The sequence below is a fragment of the Pestalotiopsis fici genome (assembly GCF_000516985.1).
Source record: "Pestalotiopsis fici W106-1 unplaced genomic scaffold PFICI_Scf_2, whole genome shotgun sequence".
Classification (NCBI taxonomy): Eukaryota; Fungi; Ascomycota; class Sordariomycetes; order Amphisphaeriales; family Sporocadaceae; genus Pestalotiopsis; species Pestalotiopsis fici.
In genome coordinates this window covers 4,823,502-4,837,216 of record NW_006917092.1, presented here as the reverse complement: position 1 = coordinate 4,837,216, position 13,715 = coordinate 4,823,502, and the positions used below count along the sequence as shown (strand labels likewise).

The 13,715-nt window shown below is 49.5% G+C and overlaps 6 protein-coding genes across 6 annotated transcripts; 5 read left to right on the top strand and 1 right to left on the bottom strand.

Annotated features, from left to right (window-relative positions):
- Positions 1-1,583: 1,583 nt before the first annotated feature.
- Positions 1,584-3,137, top strand: PFICI_03646 (uncharacterized protein; the record flags this gene model as incomplete). The annotated part of the gene is made up of 2 exons (XM_007832227.1): positions 1,584-2,035; positions 2,120-3,137. The coding sequence occupies 2 exons, from the start codon at positions 1,584-1,586 to the stop codon at positions 3,135-3,137; spliced, it is 1,470 nt and encodes a 489-aa protein (XP_007830418.1).
- A 461-nt stretch (positions 3,138-3,598) lies between these two features.
- Positions 3,599-5,194, bottom strand: PFICI_03645 (uncharacterized protein; the record flags this gene model as incomplete). The annotated part of the gene is made up of 1 exon (XM_007832226.1): positions 3,599-5,194. The coding sequence occupies one exon, from the start codon at positions 5,192-5,194 to the stop codon at positions 3,599-3,601; it is 1,596 nt and encodes a 531-aa protein (XP_007830417.1).
- An 884-nt stretch (positions 5,195-6,078) lies between these two features.
- On the top strand, positions 6,079-6,752 carry PFICI_03644 (uncharacterized protein; the record flags this gene model as incomplete). Its single annotated transcript, XM_007832225.1, has 3 exons — positions 6,079-6,231; positions 6,280-6,337; positions 6,397-6,752. 3 exons carry the CDS (start codon positions 6,079-6,081, stop codon positions 6,750-6,752), a joined length of 567 nt encoding a protein of 188 aa, XP_007830416.1.
- A 577-nt stretch (positions 6,753-7,329) lies between these two features.
- On the top strand, positions 7,330-8,692 carry PFICI_03643 (uncharacterized protein; the record flags this gene model as incomplete). The annotated part of the gene is made up of 3 exons (XM_007832224.1): positions 7,330-8,150; positions 8,201-8,426; positions 8,489-8,692. 3 exons carry the CDS (start codon positions 7,330-7,332, stop codon positions 8,690-8,692), a joined length of 1,251 nt encoding a protein of 416 aa, XP_007830415.1.
- A 748-nt stretch (positions 8,693-9,440) lies between these two features.
- On the top strand, positions 9,441-11,591 carry PFICI_03642 (uncharacterized protein; the record flags this gene model as incomplete). The annotated part of the gene is made up of 7 exons (XM_007832223.1): positions 9,441-9,517; positions 9,587-9,606; positions 9,675-9,773; positions 9,832-9,901; positions 9,954-10,966; positions 11,022-11,186; positions 11,248-11,591. The coding sequence occupies 7 exons, from the start codon at positions 9,441-9,443 to the stop codon at positions 11,589-11,591; spliced, it is 1,788 nt and encodes a 595-aa protein (XP_007830414.1).
- Positions 11,592-12,251: 660 nt separating this feature from the next.
- Positions 12,252-13,616, top strand: PFICI_03641 (uncharacterized protein; the record flags this gene model as incomplete). The annotated part of the gene is made up of 2 exons (XM_007832222.1): positions 12,252-13,363; positions 13,421-13,616. 2 exons carry the CDS (start codon positions 12,252-12,254, stop codon positions 13,614-13,616), a joined length of 1,308 nt encoding a protein of 435 aa, XP_007830413.1.
- Between the last annotated feature and the right edge of the window lie 99 nt (positions 13,617-13,715).

Genomic DNA, 13,715 nt, shown 5'->3' with positions numbered 1-13,715 from the left:
GGCGTCATCCAACAACTCTGATAGCAGCTCATCCTCTGTGTTGGCAACCGTCGTGGGTGCTACCTCCTTTGCTGGACAGTTTACCGGTCCTCGTCTTATCCAGGCATGTTAGTGTCTGACTACGAGATCAACTCTGGCTTTGCATGCCGGCGAGGACGGGAGCTACCTAGAATTCTCCCTTACGATACCACCTGAAAGCTGGCATTGTCTCTTGGACGCACCATTCCTTTACAAGTCCGACAGTTTTAGTGCCAGGCGAAAGCTTAGCTTGAGATGATCATGAGACTCTCACCTCTGATGGACCCCACGATGGGTTTCTTGGTGTTTCTTGCCATCGCGTGGTAGGTAATAGCACTGCTGTTGTAATCGGCGACAAAATGAACAGACGGGTCTTTCACCTGTGCATTTTGTTTTCTTCCGCCTATGAATATTCGGCCATTAGAGACGGGACAGTCTTACGGAGGGACCATGGCATGAGTGGGGAATCTTACCGGCAGTTTTCGCAGGATCGCCGAGATGACTGAATTCGGCCACCCGGACTCCCCGCCATCACCTGGCTAAAACACGGATTTTGCTCTCAACAATGGACGGATTTCAAAGCAGTAGCAGGTGAGAAGTTGAAGGGTGGAATGGACATGGTGCAAGTCGGGTTTCCGTGCCCACCTGAGCTTAATATTGGTGCTGGGGCAGGTTTGCGGCCCCGCCCATATCTCTATAGCTGGGGTGGTGAAAGTGGGCACGGTAATTTTGGCATTTCCGGCTTGCGCATGGTGGCTTATCGGCCCACTAGCACGACAGGCGAATGATATCTCATGAATACTTGCGCCCAAGCCCTCGTTTAGGATAGGATGACGCCTTCTCATTGGATACTCGTGGCCGCTGAGCAAGTGCCTTGAAGAAGCCATGCATTTGCCCCCTCATCTTTCATTCACGATAATTGTATTTGCAATCATTGCTGAAGACACGGAGACATGGCGAAAATCCGTGTTTTGCCGCTTCAGGCATGTCTAGAGAATGGCCGAACCATACCCCCACACAGGTTTTCAGGTAGTCTGAGTGGATCTCGGCAGTCGCCTCGAAAGCTGAGGTCATCTTGAGATATAGACGTCTCAAAATGTGTAGGTAAAAACACAATTTCATGTAAATCACATTGTAATGCACAGAATTAGTCCTTCAGTGTACCTCTATTGATAATCTATGCAGTTCGTCGCAAAAATGGTCTACTTTTAGGTTATGTACTGTCTCGTAGGGTAGCCACGGACTAATCAACTCGCAGAGCATCATGAACGGCAAGAGGAATGGCCCAGAACATACCAATCGATCCACAAAACCCGGAGTCAGCAATACGCAAACAATGTGGCCGCCGATTTCCGTATCCCGTCCCCGCCACAGAGGCCGGAACAGTGGCCGGAACTCATTCCGGCCACGGATTATATAGGCGACTGAAAGTTCCCGGATGCAAAAGAAGGAACTGGATAGTTCAGCATCACAAGACTCATCTGTAGTACCACCACATACTTTCTGCCTATTGGACTCACCTTAACGCGCCTTTATATTCACGATTTTGGCTCACATCAACAAGCATGGGATCTGTTGGTATTGAATCGCCGCCTTTCAAGGTTCTAGGCGATCCTCGCCCCGATGACCTTTCCCTCCCTGCATTCATGGTCTCGACGACCCGAGGCTTCCTTCCCAGGGCCGACCCCATTGTCAAGTTACCCGAGGAATTTGATGTCTTCGAGGGTATCCTCCAGCGCATGCCCGTCAAGACTCTTTCAGGAGAGCCCGGTCTCCTAGCACAGTATAAGCTGGGAGAGACTGTCGACAAGGAGCTGCCCAATCTAACAGAGGCCGTGGAAAAGTACAAGGATAACTTGCCGCTCCAGAATGCTCTGTACAGAGACTATTCTTTCCTGGCTTCAGCTTACCTGCTTGAGCCGTGCCATCACAAATTTATCAAAGGGGAGCCCTACGGTCTTGGGCGGGACTTTTTGCCAGCCAACATTGCACAACCAATTGCACGATGCGCTGCTATGTAAGTCAATGGGTCTTCTTCTGGGACATCGATTCTGTTTCGGTTACCTGCACACATTCCAGAATATGACTGACTCTAATCCAGCTGTGGATTCAAGCCGTTCATGGAGTATGCTGGTTCCTATGCCCTATACAACTACTACCTCGTGGACCAGGCCAAGGGCATGGAATACTCCAACCTGCGACTGATTCGCGCTTTTGAGCACGGTCTCGACCCCACGTCTTCGGAAGCGGGTTTTGTCCTTGTGCACATCGACATGGTGAAGAACACCGGGCCCTTGATCGACGGAACCATGAAGGCCTTTGATGCTGCCGCTGAGCCGTGCGCCGACTCCATTGAGCGACGCAGCAAGTTCAACGAGGGCATGGGCTTGATGCTGGGTGCACTGCAAAAGATCAACCAAACCATGGAGACCATGTGGGACAAGTCCCGTCCCACAGAGTACACCAGCTTCCGGACTTTCATCTTTGGCATCACCTCCCAGAGCATGTTCCCCAACGGCGTCGTGTATGAGGGCTTGAACGACGGCAAACCCCTCTCCTTTCGTGGCGAGAGCGGCGCCAATGACTCCATTGTTCCGCTCATGGACAATTTCCTTCAGGTGCCCATGCCTAGCACACCACTTACAGAGATCTTGAAAGACTTCCGCGAGTACAGGCCGACCAATCACCGAGGCTTCCTCCAGTGGGCAAAGGGCTGCTCCTTGGAACTCGGGCTAAAGAAGTACGCCCTGGCTGTCGACGCCAAGCCCACCACTGTTGAGGAGGAGAATTTGATTAACCAGTCACGGAGTTACTGGATCCAATTGCTGAACCAGGTGCGGGAATTCCGCTGGAGGCATTGGTGCTTTGCTCGCGAGTACATTCTCAAGCGCACTTCGCACCCCACAGCCACCGGCGGCAGCCCCATTGTGACCTGGTTGCCCAACCAGCTCGAAGCCGTGTTGCAGGAAATGGTTAGCATTTACGATTCTGTCAAGGGCGAGAGTGGAGTGGACAAGACATGTACGGATATCATGGAAACGGCGGTAAGGCAAAGAGACACACTGCGCAAGGAGGTTGACAAGTACTGCGCGGAGAGGGGGGTAAACCGCCCGCAATGATTTTAAAGATTACCAGTTTCAATTTAAGCGTTGTTGCGGAATTTCTTTCACTCGTATGCCTAGGTCAGTTGAACCTTGAATCAGGAAACTTCACATCATTTAATGTAGCCCTATTTTCTCTGTCAACGTTTGGCTTTTCTCTTTTTTGGTGCTTCCCTCCAACCTCTTCACCGTCTCATGATAAGAAAGCTCCAGTATGGCTTTTCTAGAAAGCATAAATACCTGGCGTGGCCCAGGATTGCGTGCACAAGAGTTTGAGGATTTAGAGGTACGTTGATGGAATCGCGGATAGAGAATACTTTTTCAAATGCACACTGAAGCTGATAGATTATGATCTGTTGCTAAAGTTTCTGTTGTAGAGCTAGTTGAACCATTGGTATTTGATTAGGTGTAGACAGCTAGATACCTTACGCCAATGTTTGCATCCAGTATATAGTGCTGTTCATACGCATTGTTGATCACTAGTGGGCAAGCTCCCCCAAGCGAGCCTTCTCCTTGACGAGATAATCCTCCTGTTCCCGCGCACTCTTTTCCAGGTCCAAAAATGCCCAGATGAAAATGGTACTGACCAAAGTGAGTGCGAACAAGAAGTAAAAAGGGGCGCTGTTGTTGCTGCCGCCCGGTGAAGCGTCAATGATGGCACTGCTCATAAATGGACCAATGAAACTCGACGATTTTCCAATAATGTTGAAAACAGAAAAGAACAAGAACTCGTGGCCCTTGGGTGTAACGGAGCTGATCATGATCTGTGAGTAGCTGTACCATGGGCACACAAAGAGACCATAAAATGCCTGGTAGAGCCAAATCTCCCAAACATTCTTGAAGCCAAATTTGTCGGTCCAATTTCCAATCATTCCCCATCCGTCCAGAAGAATGATGGAGACCATGACCGCATTGAACATGACCTTGGCGCTCAAGTGGAAGCGTTTCTGTATCAGCCAGAAGGCGCCGATGCCGGCAGCTTGAGCCGCTATCCCAACAATAAGAAGGTATGTCAGTGTCAACGTGTCGTAGCTAACAACCTGGTTCTGCAATGTCGCAATGACCGTGACAGTGGTGTTGAGAGAGTCGCCAAGAAGAAAGTAACCCCCCAGGTAGATCAAGCTTTGTTTGAGGTGCCACATTTTCAGAAACGCCTCTTTCAATTGCCAGAACCCCATCGTCACGATATTCTTGCCTTCGGGAACTTTCATACCGGGACGCTTCTGTTCCATCAAGAACCACGGGATTGAGAGAACGAGCCAGCAGGCGGTGGCAAAGGCGACGAGGACCGACAGTCCCCAGTTGTTGTTCGCTGAACTAGCGTCGACTTTGACGCCAAACATGATGCCCACAATGATGGCGAGAATTACAATTTCTCCAAGAGATTGGATGTAAAAGGCCACGTTGCTGAGTCGACTTCGTTCTGTTTCGTCCTTGCGATCCATTTCTTCCTGTGTTATGTCTCCTGCCTGATAAGCCAAGGCTGCTTCTTTCAGCTGAGGTGTGTTTCTGGCCAGAGAGGGAAAAGCAGCAGTCCAATACGTGAGCGTCATTTGGTAGGCAATTAATCCCACAATATACAAGCCTGCGCCAATTTGCCACTTGCTTGCATCGTGGACCCCCAACCAGCCAAACCCCACGCCGTAGGCTATCACGGACCAGACCAGGAGGACCCAGCGCCGCCCGGTACCAAAGTCGGCGTACGCGCCAATGATGAGGAACAGAATGGCTTGAATGGCAAAGGAAATGCCGTTGGCGAGGAGGACGATGCTGTTGACATCGCGCTCGTGACCAGCAAACGGGAGCAGGCCCGTGTCCTCGGGTGCAGCCTGAGAGAGCAGATTCTGAAAAGCAGTCGGACCAAAATTGAACAAGGAGAGTCCGTTGGCGCCTATATAGTAGGCGTACCAACTCCATACCTCGCGGCGTGTCGTTGTTGGTACATTTTCTTCTGCCGGGTCAGTGAGCATGTCGCCGGCCTCGAAATCGTGCATCGACGGCGGCTCCTTGTCGTGATGGCGGGGCGCGCCGCCGTCGGCGCCTTGGCTAGCTGTGGGCTCGGGACTTGGAGACATTGCGGAGAATCCTCACTCTGTGGAGAAGGACAAGAAGGTTGGTGCAAGTCACAAAAATCTCTTGTCGTGACAGAAATGATTTAGCAACTTTCTATAGAGCTTGACAGCTAGGTCCTCCTGGCCAATGTCTTGATAATGGCGCCGGCTTGGGGAGCATCCAATACAGTCGAATTTTGTATCGCGAGGAGTATCATTGGTCGATTAGGGAGGCCTACGACAGGGAATAAAGCATCTAGATCTCGTCCAGTCCTATCGCAGTCTTGATGCAGATACACAGTATGTCCGAAGCACTGCGCGCGTTGTTATCAAGTGGACCTCTGAGGATTGAGGATAGGAAATCATGGGTAGAGGGCACGGAGATTTGAGACCTGAATGCAAATCCCGTGTTTTTCGTGGCTGGAACTCCACCTCTATCGAGATAGTGACAGGGGGGAAATCTCAATTGATGAATCACGGAGTTCGATCGGCCCGCCCCCGCAGAACTGATAGCTAGTACTAGGTTAAGTAACACAGCGCAGCCTCCGCTCCCCGCTCGCTGCTCCTAAGTAATATGTACTACATTCGTAGCATTCTTCTTGTCGCTGTGCTGCTATCTGTCATCGCATACATGGATTCCCAGATTGGGCGATTTTAGCCAGTCCCCGCTTGTCTCCTGGCACTGGCGCTCAAAATGAAAGCCTGGCAATGACAGTACCGTTGGGCCATATTACTGGTCCCTCATCATTAGTTCTTATCGATGGAGGTACCCGGAGTCCGTTCGAGTATTCATGAACTATCACATTCTCTACCACCTAGCAGCTTCCGTGCATTATTCGGGAAGCTTTGATCATACGTTTCGTCAACCTTTGACTTGGAACTAACCAGCCTGAAATCAATGATTCACAATGTCCGTCCGACCTGAGGAGTATCATATTCCGTCCACGGATTATTCCCCAAACAACCGGCTGCCCGTGCTCGTTTACCGAAATGTCCTCCCCAAACCCCATGATGAAGCCCATACCAAAGAATTTCTTGAAAAAAGTGGATGGGAGAGGAGGGTGCGTCGTTCCGAAAGATGAAATATTACAGCAATTTAACACTTACAGGGGACCTGGGGGGCTATAACCGCCAAGCACTTTCACCCAAATACACATGAGTGTTATGGTAGGATTTAGTTGGAAATACAATCACGATAGTCTGATGGCTGACTATACCTTGATTAGGTGTTTTCCAAGGCAGCTCCGAACTAATTTTCGGAGTGGGTGGTGCCGATTCTGGAGAAATGGGCGCCAGATGTCGTGTTCAAGCGGGAGATGTAATCGTGGTGCCAGCTGGTGTCTCACACGCTTCGGTCAGCGCAGATGATAAAATGACCAGCCCAGAACAAAGGTACAGATACGTTGGCGTATACCCCCAGGAAGCACCAAAATGGCGTAACGAGTATGGAAAAAGATTACTAGACAATAATGATGCATTGTTTGAAGAGATTGCTGCAGTAGCAGTTCCCAGGCAGGATCCTGTGTATGGGGTTGACGGGCCACTCGTACACATCTGGGACGCTGCAACAACGAGCTCTTAGCAAATTTGATAATACAATTATTTCGCTTCATACCAAGATATCCATACCAGGGGCATCATTCTGGTCGCTGAAGCGGCGACGATGGACATGATCAGGCCGACTTCCTGAAGATCAGCTTGGATCGCCGAAATCAGCATATAGCTTGGTCAAAGTGCACCGTGTTCGCTGTTAGATTGATTGCACACGCGGAATTCCGTCTTGTGCATGTCACAACGGGTAATCTCGACGTCACACACAGTACATTTCCCTCATGACATGTGAGCTTGACTGGCGCTCCAACAACGATAAGGTCGACTTGGGAGTTAAGAGAAGGGAATCAGGGGTCCAAGTGGAGTCTGAGAAAGAGCGGGGACAACCGCCAAGAATCGGCGATTATACTATGTTCACGATTGGTCTGTGTAAAGAAGTTATCTAGCTCAATTATTTGGACGGCCACCTGCAACTCGCCATCGCCAAAAGCTTATCAAGAGCTAATCTTTCACGGCTCAAGAGCTGCAGGGAGAAGTCGCCCGTCCATCATCGCTTGACTGACACCATACATGCTGAGGTTTTTCTGACTATTTCCAAATTACTCACTATGCTCAACTACTTCGGTCTCAACAAAAAAGCCTCCGACCAGAGCCGGACACCACCTGCCGAGGAGGAAGAGCGCGCTCTACCAGCATCATGGTATCGTTCTTCGGCCATGTACGAGTTGGAGCGGCGTGCCATTTTCTCTCGCAAGTGGATTCTGGTCACACATAGTCTGAGATTCCAAAAGCCTGGCGACTATGTTTCTTTTACCGAGGCTGGATTTTCATTTTTTCTCATCAAGGACCGTGAAAACAACATCAATGGTTTCCACAACATTTGTCGCCACCGCGCATTTCCTGTTGTGACCCAAGACTGCGGCAGCGCCAGCATACTCTCATGCAGATACCACGGCTGGTCGTATGGCTTCAAGGGAAATCTGGCCAAGGCCCCCCGATTCGACACCGTAGCTGATTTCGACAAGACTCAGCATGCTCTGCTTCCCGTAAACGTCCACATTGACGCCAAGGGCTTCATTTGGGTGAACCTCCAAGCTGGAAAGCCCGACGTTGCCTGGGAAGATGACTTTGAGGGTGTTGATATTCAACCTCGCCTGACGCACTTTGATCTCATGCGAGACTACCGATATGACCACTCGTGGTCCATGGAAGGCGACTACAATTGGAAAACGCTGGCCGATAATTACAATGAATGCTATCATTGTGCAACGGGTCACCCAGGGGTAGCCGCTGTTGCAGACCTGTCAGTCTACAGGGTCGAGACCAAAGGGGGTCACATTCAGCATTGGAACAGGAACAAGGATGAAAGCGACACGACAATGATTGTCTGCAGCAGCTTCCTGTTTCCCAATGCTTGTTTTACTGTAACGTACGTTCACGAGCCATGACTTCCGGTCTCTTATTAAACATTTTCCCCAGTGCCGACTTCTTCTACATGATGCGCTGCATACCAGTCAGCAGCGGGAAAACCAAGATGGAGTACGACGTCTTCCGCCGCAACGACACAACAGATGAGGACTTTGCTAGAATCAATGACTTTTATAAGCAAGTTCTCCAAGAGGACAAAGATCTCTGCAACGGCACGCAGAAGAACCTGGAAGCCGGCATCTTCATCAACGGACAGCTGCACCCTGAAAAGGAAAAGGTTGGTGATGTTCATTCTCTGCGCAACTGATGGCTCATGGCTAACTTTGATCACTACCTAAGGGACCGCTATTCTTCCAGAAAACCGTACGTGAGCTGGTCATGGCACATCGTAAGCACGAAGAAACATTGGGCCATGACGTGTGGCCTGCATCGCCTCAGCCAACGCAGGCAATGAAGACGGGGAAATTCATGGAGGAGGATGCTTTCTGTATGAAGTTGGACGCCGAGGCATGCAAAGGTACATTAGAGCAACTATCGTGGTAGTGCTACCCATGAATCATAATACCTAGGTAGATAGGTTCGAACGCGCACTTTTGTGCAGCGCCTCCAAGTTTCACAATACATGACAGTCATTGCCACCATTCGCATTTCGTATCAATACTAACATGGGCAGAGGGCCAAGCGGGGGCTCCGATAAGTTTTCGAAACATTTGCCTAGGTACTTAGTAACGAAGCTCTTGGTATTTGCCCAGATAAGGAAATCGTGCAAGGTATCGAATGTGTGCAATGACACATTGGGCCAAAGTGTCTGATAATGATTCTTAGCGAAGCTCTCCACAATTGACAAACCATATACCCTGGACAGGTATCTGGCGATTGAAGGCAGTCACTTATCAAACCTACCTCATTATACGTAAACTTAATCAACAGACTTCATACTCGGATAATGGAAAGGGGTTCGCCAGAAACGGCCGGCAAGGGTTGGTTTCAGGTGGGGACGGAAACCCGGAAAACTCTATGCTGTCCTCCCTTATCTTGATCACCGTAACCGGGCATGCTAGCACATCGCCAATTAGCACTAGGCTGGGATCTTATCGCATACTCCAGTAGGAAAGGTAGAACTGATAATCAATAGCGAAAAACAAATATAGCAAAACCGTGACTGAAAAGCAAAAGACACCACCACATAGAAGATCTCCAAGCAATTGCACTGTCTATCATCCGATCCCGTGCAAGACGACAAGAAGAAGAAATCAACAAGAAGGAACTAAAAGCAAAACAACCATTAGCAATGCTCATAGACTCCTTCGGTAAGAACCCTGATGCTCGGCGTTCGAGACAAACTCGATGCGTCATCATCGGGGCTGGGTAGGTGAATTCGCCAAGTCCACACCAGTTGAAACTGGCTAAATGATTGCTTCTACGTCGCGGTTACAGGGTATCTGGAATTCTCATGGGTGAGTCCTTAATCGAGTCACAATGATTTGGCATTTTGGGGATGATTGTTAATAGTGTTGTCGTTAAGCGTATAAGTTGAAAACATACCTTCAAGATAATGTAGAGTTCTGCATCCTTGAGAAGAACTCGGACTTGGGAGGCACGTGGTTCGAAAATCGCTATCCAGGTAAGCCAAGAATCATCTTGATGGGAGTTCTTGTGGTTTAGCAACTGATTATTTACAGGATGTGCCTGCGATGTGCCTAGTCACGTGTACCAATACTCATTCGCACCCAATTCGCAGTGGTCGAAATTGTGAGACCTTTACTTTTGATACCGTTATACAAAATGTGCTAATGTCAATTAGCTATGCAGACTCACCTGAGATTCAGCAGTATCTCAAAGATGTTTGCCATCACTACGGTCTTGCAAGATACATCACCTATAACTCCGAGGTAACAGACGCTCGCTGGAATGAAGAGGATGGCACTTGGTCGGTTAAAGTTGGCAGGGTCTCGACAAGGGTTTTCTATTGCGAGATTCTGGTGAATGCTGGTGGAATCCTCAATAATTACAAAATGCCCGCGGTCCCTGGCTTGTCAGATTTCGATGGACCTATTTTGCATACTGCAAACTGGGATGATTCAGTCGACCTGAGAGACAAGCGAGTGGCAATCATTGGTGCAGGAGCCAGCGCGGTACAGGTACTTCCAGCGATCCAGCCGACTTGCCAATCTGTCGACATCTATATTCGAACACCATCATGGATCTGTCCCCCCGTCGGCCTTCCTCCCGGCACACTTGATAACCCGGTATACACAAAGGATGAAATGCGTCGGCTTCGAGAAGATTCATCCCATTCTCTGTCCATGCGAAAGGATATGGAGGACGGCTTCAACAGCATGTTCTCGGCCTTTCGAAAAGGAACGCCAGAGCAGGAAAACATGCGCCAGACATATGATGCCTACATGCGAGAGCTCATCAAGAGCCCAGACCTGCAAGCACAATTGATACCGTCTTTCGAGGTTGGTTGTCGTCGCATCAATCCATCGGCTCCATACCTGGTTGCCCTGCAGAGGCCCAACGTGCATCCGAGGTTTGGCAACATTGTAAAGATTCAGCGTGAGGGAATAGTAGCCGCAGGGGCGGACCGTGTAGAAGGTAAGGAGGAGTTGCGTGCAGTTGATATCATCATTGCCGCTACTGGATTTGATACAAGCTTCCGACCTCGCTTCCCGATCATTGGTAGAAAGGGAACCAACTTGCAGAGCTTGTGGGAGTCGAGACCTGTATCCTACATGGGGACTGGAGTTGCAGGGTTCCCCAACTATCTCACATTCCTTGGGCCCAACACGCCGATATCAAATGGAGGGCTTATGGGTAGGTTGCATCCGTCCTTCGCTACTCCACAAAAGTATTGATGTGTCTACACTAGGGGTTCTCGAAGCCACAAGTGACTATTTCATCCGACTGATCAGCAAATTTTGTCGAGAAGATGTCAAGGCTTTTGACGTTACTCAGGAAGCGCAAAATGACTTCTCAATCCACACACAGAACTATATGAAAGAGATGGTCTGGAGCGGAGCTTGTCGTAGTTGGTGTGAGTCTTGTCAACCTCTGTATTTGGACATGGATAAAACTAACTCTGGGTGTTCAAACAGTCAAATCGGAAGTGGACGGCCACATTACGGCGCTATGGCCCGGTAGCTCTCTACACTACATCCAGACTCTTGCAGAGGACAGATTTAGTGACTATTCTTGGACATACCGTCGGAATAGATTTGACTATTGGCAGAATGGATTTTCTTGGATCGAGCAGCCTGAATCCGATCCCCTTGGCCTGGCCATCGTCAAGGCTCGCTGCGAAATGGCAACTTTGCCACGCGAGGGCGCAGATTGGAGTTTCTGGTTGACTGAAGCCGAGGCCCTGCCCATGAGCAAGAATGATTCTGGGGAAGTCGAGGAGCCCGACAGAAGGAAAGAGATTGTGTATGCCGTAGTCTAGAGTTTGAAGATAGATATCGGATGGCCCAGTGCTGACGCTTCTGATCTTGTGAAGTGCCGGCCATCAATGAATGTTCAGAAATTCTCTCCTGCACGAGATGATGGCAATCACTCGAGGGAGGTAAAGGCGACTACTAGATTACAGGTTGCTTAGAAGCCTATCTAGCACGATAGGAGCTGCGCGAATAAGGGTTTCAAAGTATCGTAGTCATGAAGCTCCCAGGATCTTGAGTTTGACATAATGTTACGTGTAGAGGCATGTTTAAGCATACGCGAAATAGACATTAAAAATTCATTCAATTACAACATGTTACCAAGTCTTGGTGTGATGATGTGAATGTAGAACAATGGTACTAACCTAGGTAGTTCCAATGCTCCTAAATCAATGGTGTAGACCTAGACGGTTCCGGGGTGGGACCGGAGTTTCGGCTTTGATAAGCGTACGTGAGGGGACGGAAAATATGAGGACGCCGGTTGTTTTTTCTCCCCAACGCTGATTGCGACCAACGCCTACTGGAAACCTTGCGTTTTGCGATTGGTCAAAGGTAGAGTACAAAATCTAAAACCTCTCGTACCGTCCAGAATATTAGCAAAGAAGTCAAATTACTGGATCTCTTGCTTGTAAGCCATCCTTTACATACACCTTATTGTTCAGTTCACCATGACATTGCCTTCAAAGGATGATTCACTACTTATTGTTGGCGCTGGGGTTTTTGGCCTCAGCCTCGCTTACGAACTTACAGCGGTAAGAGGCTATACCAGAGTTACCGTCTTGGATCGCCACATGCCGCCTGTTCCCGACGGCAGCAGCAACGATCTGTCTCGCGTGGTGCGTGCCGAGTACACGGACCCACTGTACTCACAACTTGCCATTGAGGCCATTACGGAATGGCGTACAACAGAATGGCGCGATCACTACCATGAAAGCGGCTATGTCATGATCATCCCCAATGCTGATAGCGAATGGGTCACCAAGTACCGTGCTCTGAGAGAGAAACAAGCGGTGCAACAGCCAATGAATATCTTTGCGCCTGATGCATCAGAGTCTGCGATCAAGCGCATGTACCCATGCATCACGACTGACCTGAATGGTATCACGACGCTTCAGAATGATCATGCAGGTTGGGCACATGCTCATGGTGCCATCCGGGCCTTAGCGAACCGCTGCACCCTGGCTGGCGTGTCTTTTGTGACCGGTCCCCGCGGAACTGTTACCTCTTTGGAGACCTCTGGTAAACAAGTCCTTGGAGTCCGCACTGCTACTGGCAGCATCATGAAGGCCAAGACTGTTGTTTTGGCCACTGGAGCTTGGACGAATCGTCTAGTATCCGACATGAGACAGAACATCCTTGGAGTCAGCCAGCCTCTCGCCTATATTCAGCTCTCTCCCAAAGAGGCCCAGTCCTTAGAGAAGATGCCTGTCATGGTGAACACGGCTACCGGTCTGTACTGCTTCCCTCCAGATCCGGTGAGCCATCAACTGAAAGTGGCTCGGCATGGATATGGATATTCGAATCAGGTCAAACTAGAAGATGGAAGAGAGATATCTAGCCCCAGGTTGATGGGGAATAACGCCGCCGTGCAGGATTTTCTGCCAGCAGACGCAGACCGAGATCTTCGAGAGGGAGCCAAGGCATTCTGGCCGCAGTTTGGCAATCGTCCCTGGGCAAAGACCAGAATGTGCTGGTATACCGATACACCAAAGAGTGATTTCATGGTTGACTATCACCCAGACATGAATGGACTCTTCTTTGCTACCGGAGGGTCAGGACAGTGAGTCACAGTCTAATTGACCCATAACTATTGGATGTTGCTCACCAAAGATGACAGTGGTTTTAAGTTTCTACCTGTTATTGGAAAACATATTGCGGACGTTTTTGAGGACAAGGCAGGGCCTCTGTTTCGCGAAAGGTGGGCTGTTCGCCGCCCTACCGATGCTGATTCTGAGCCAGAAATGGAGGGAGATGGAACACGACTTGGGCCTCGGTTACGACAGCTTTCAAAGGCTGAGCAGGCAAAGTTGTAGTCCTCTATCAATGTTGAGGGCAGAATTTACTTGACATAGAAAGGTCGTAGGAGTGATGAAAGCATATGGATGAGATCTATCATCACGTCAATGTTGAAT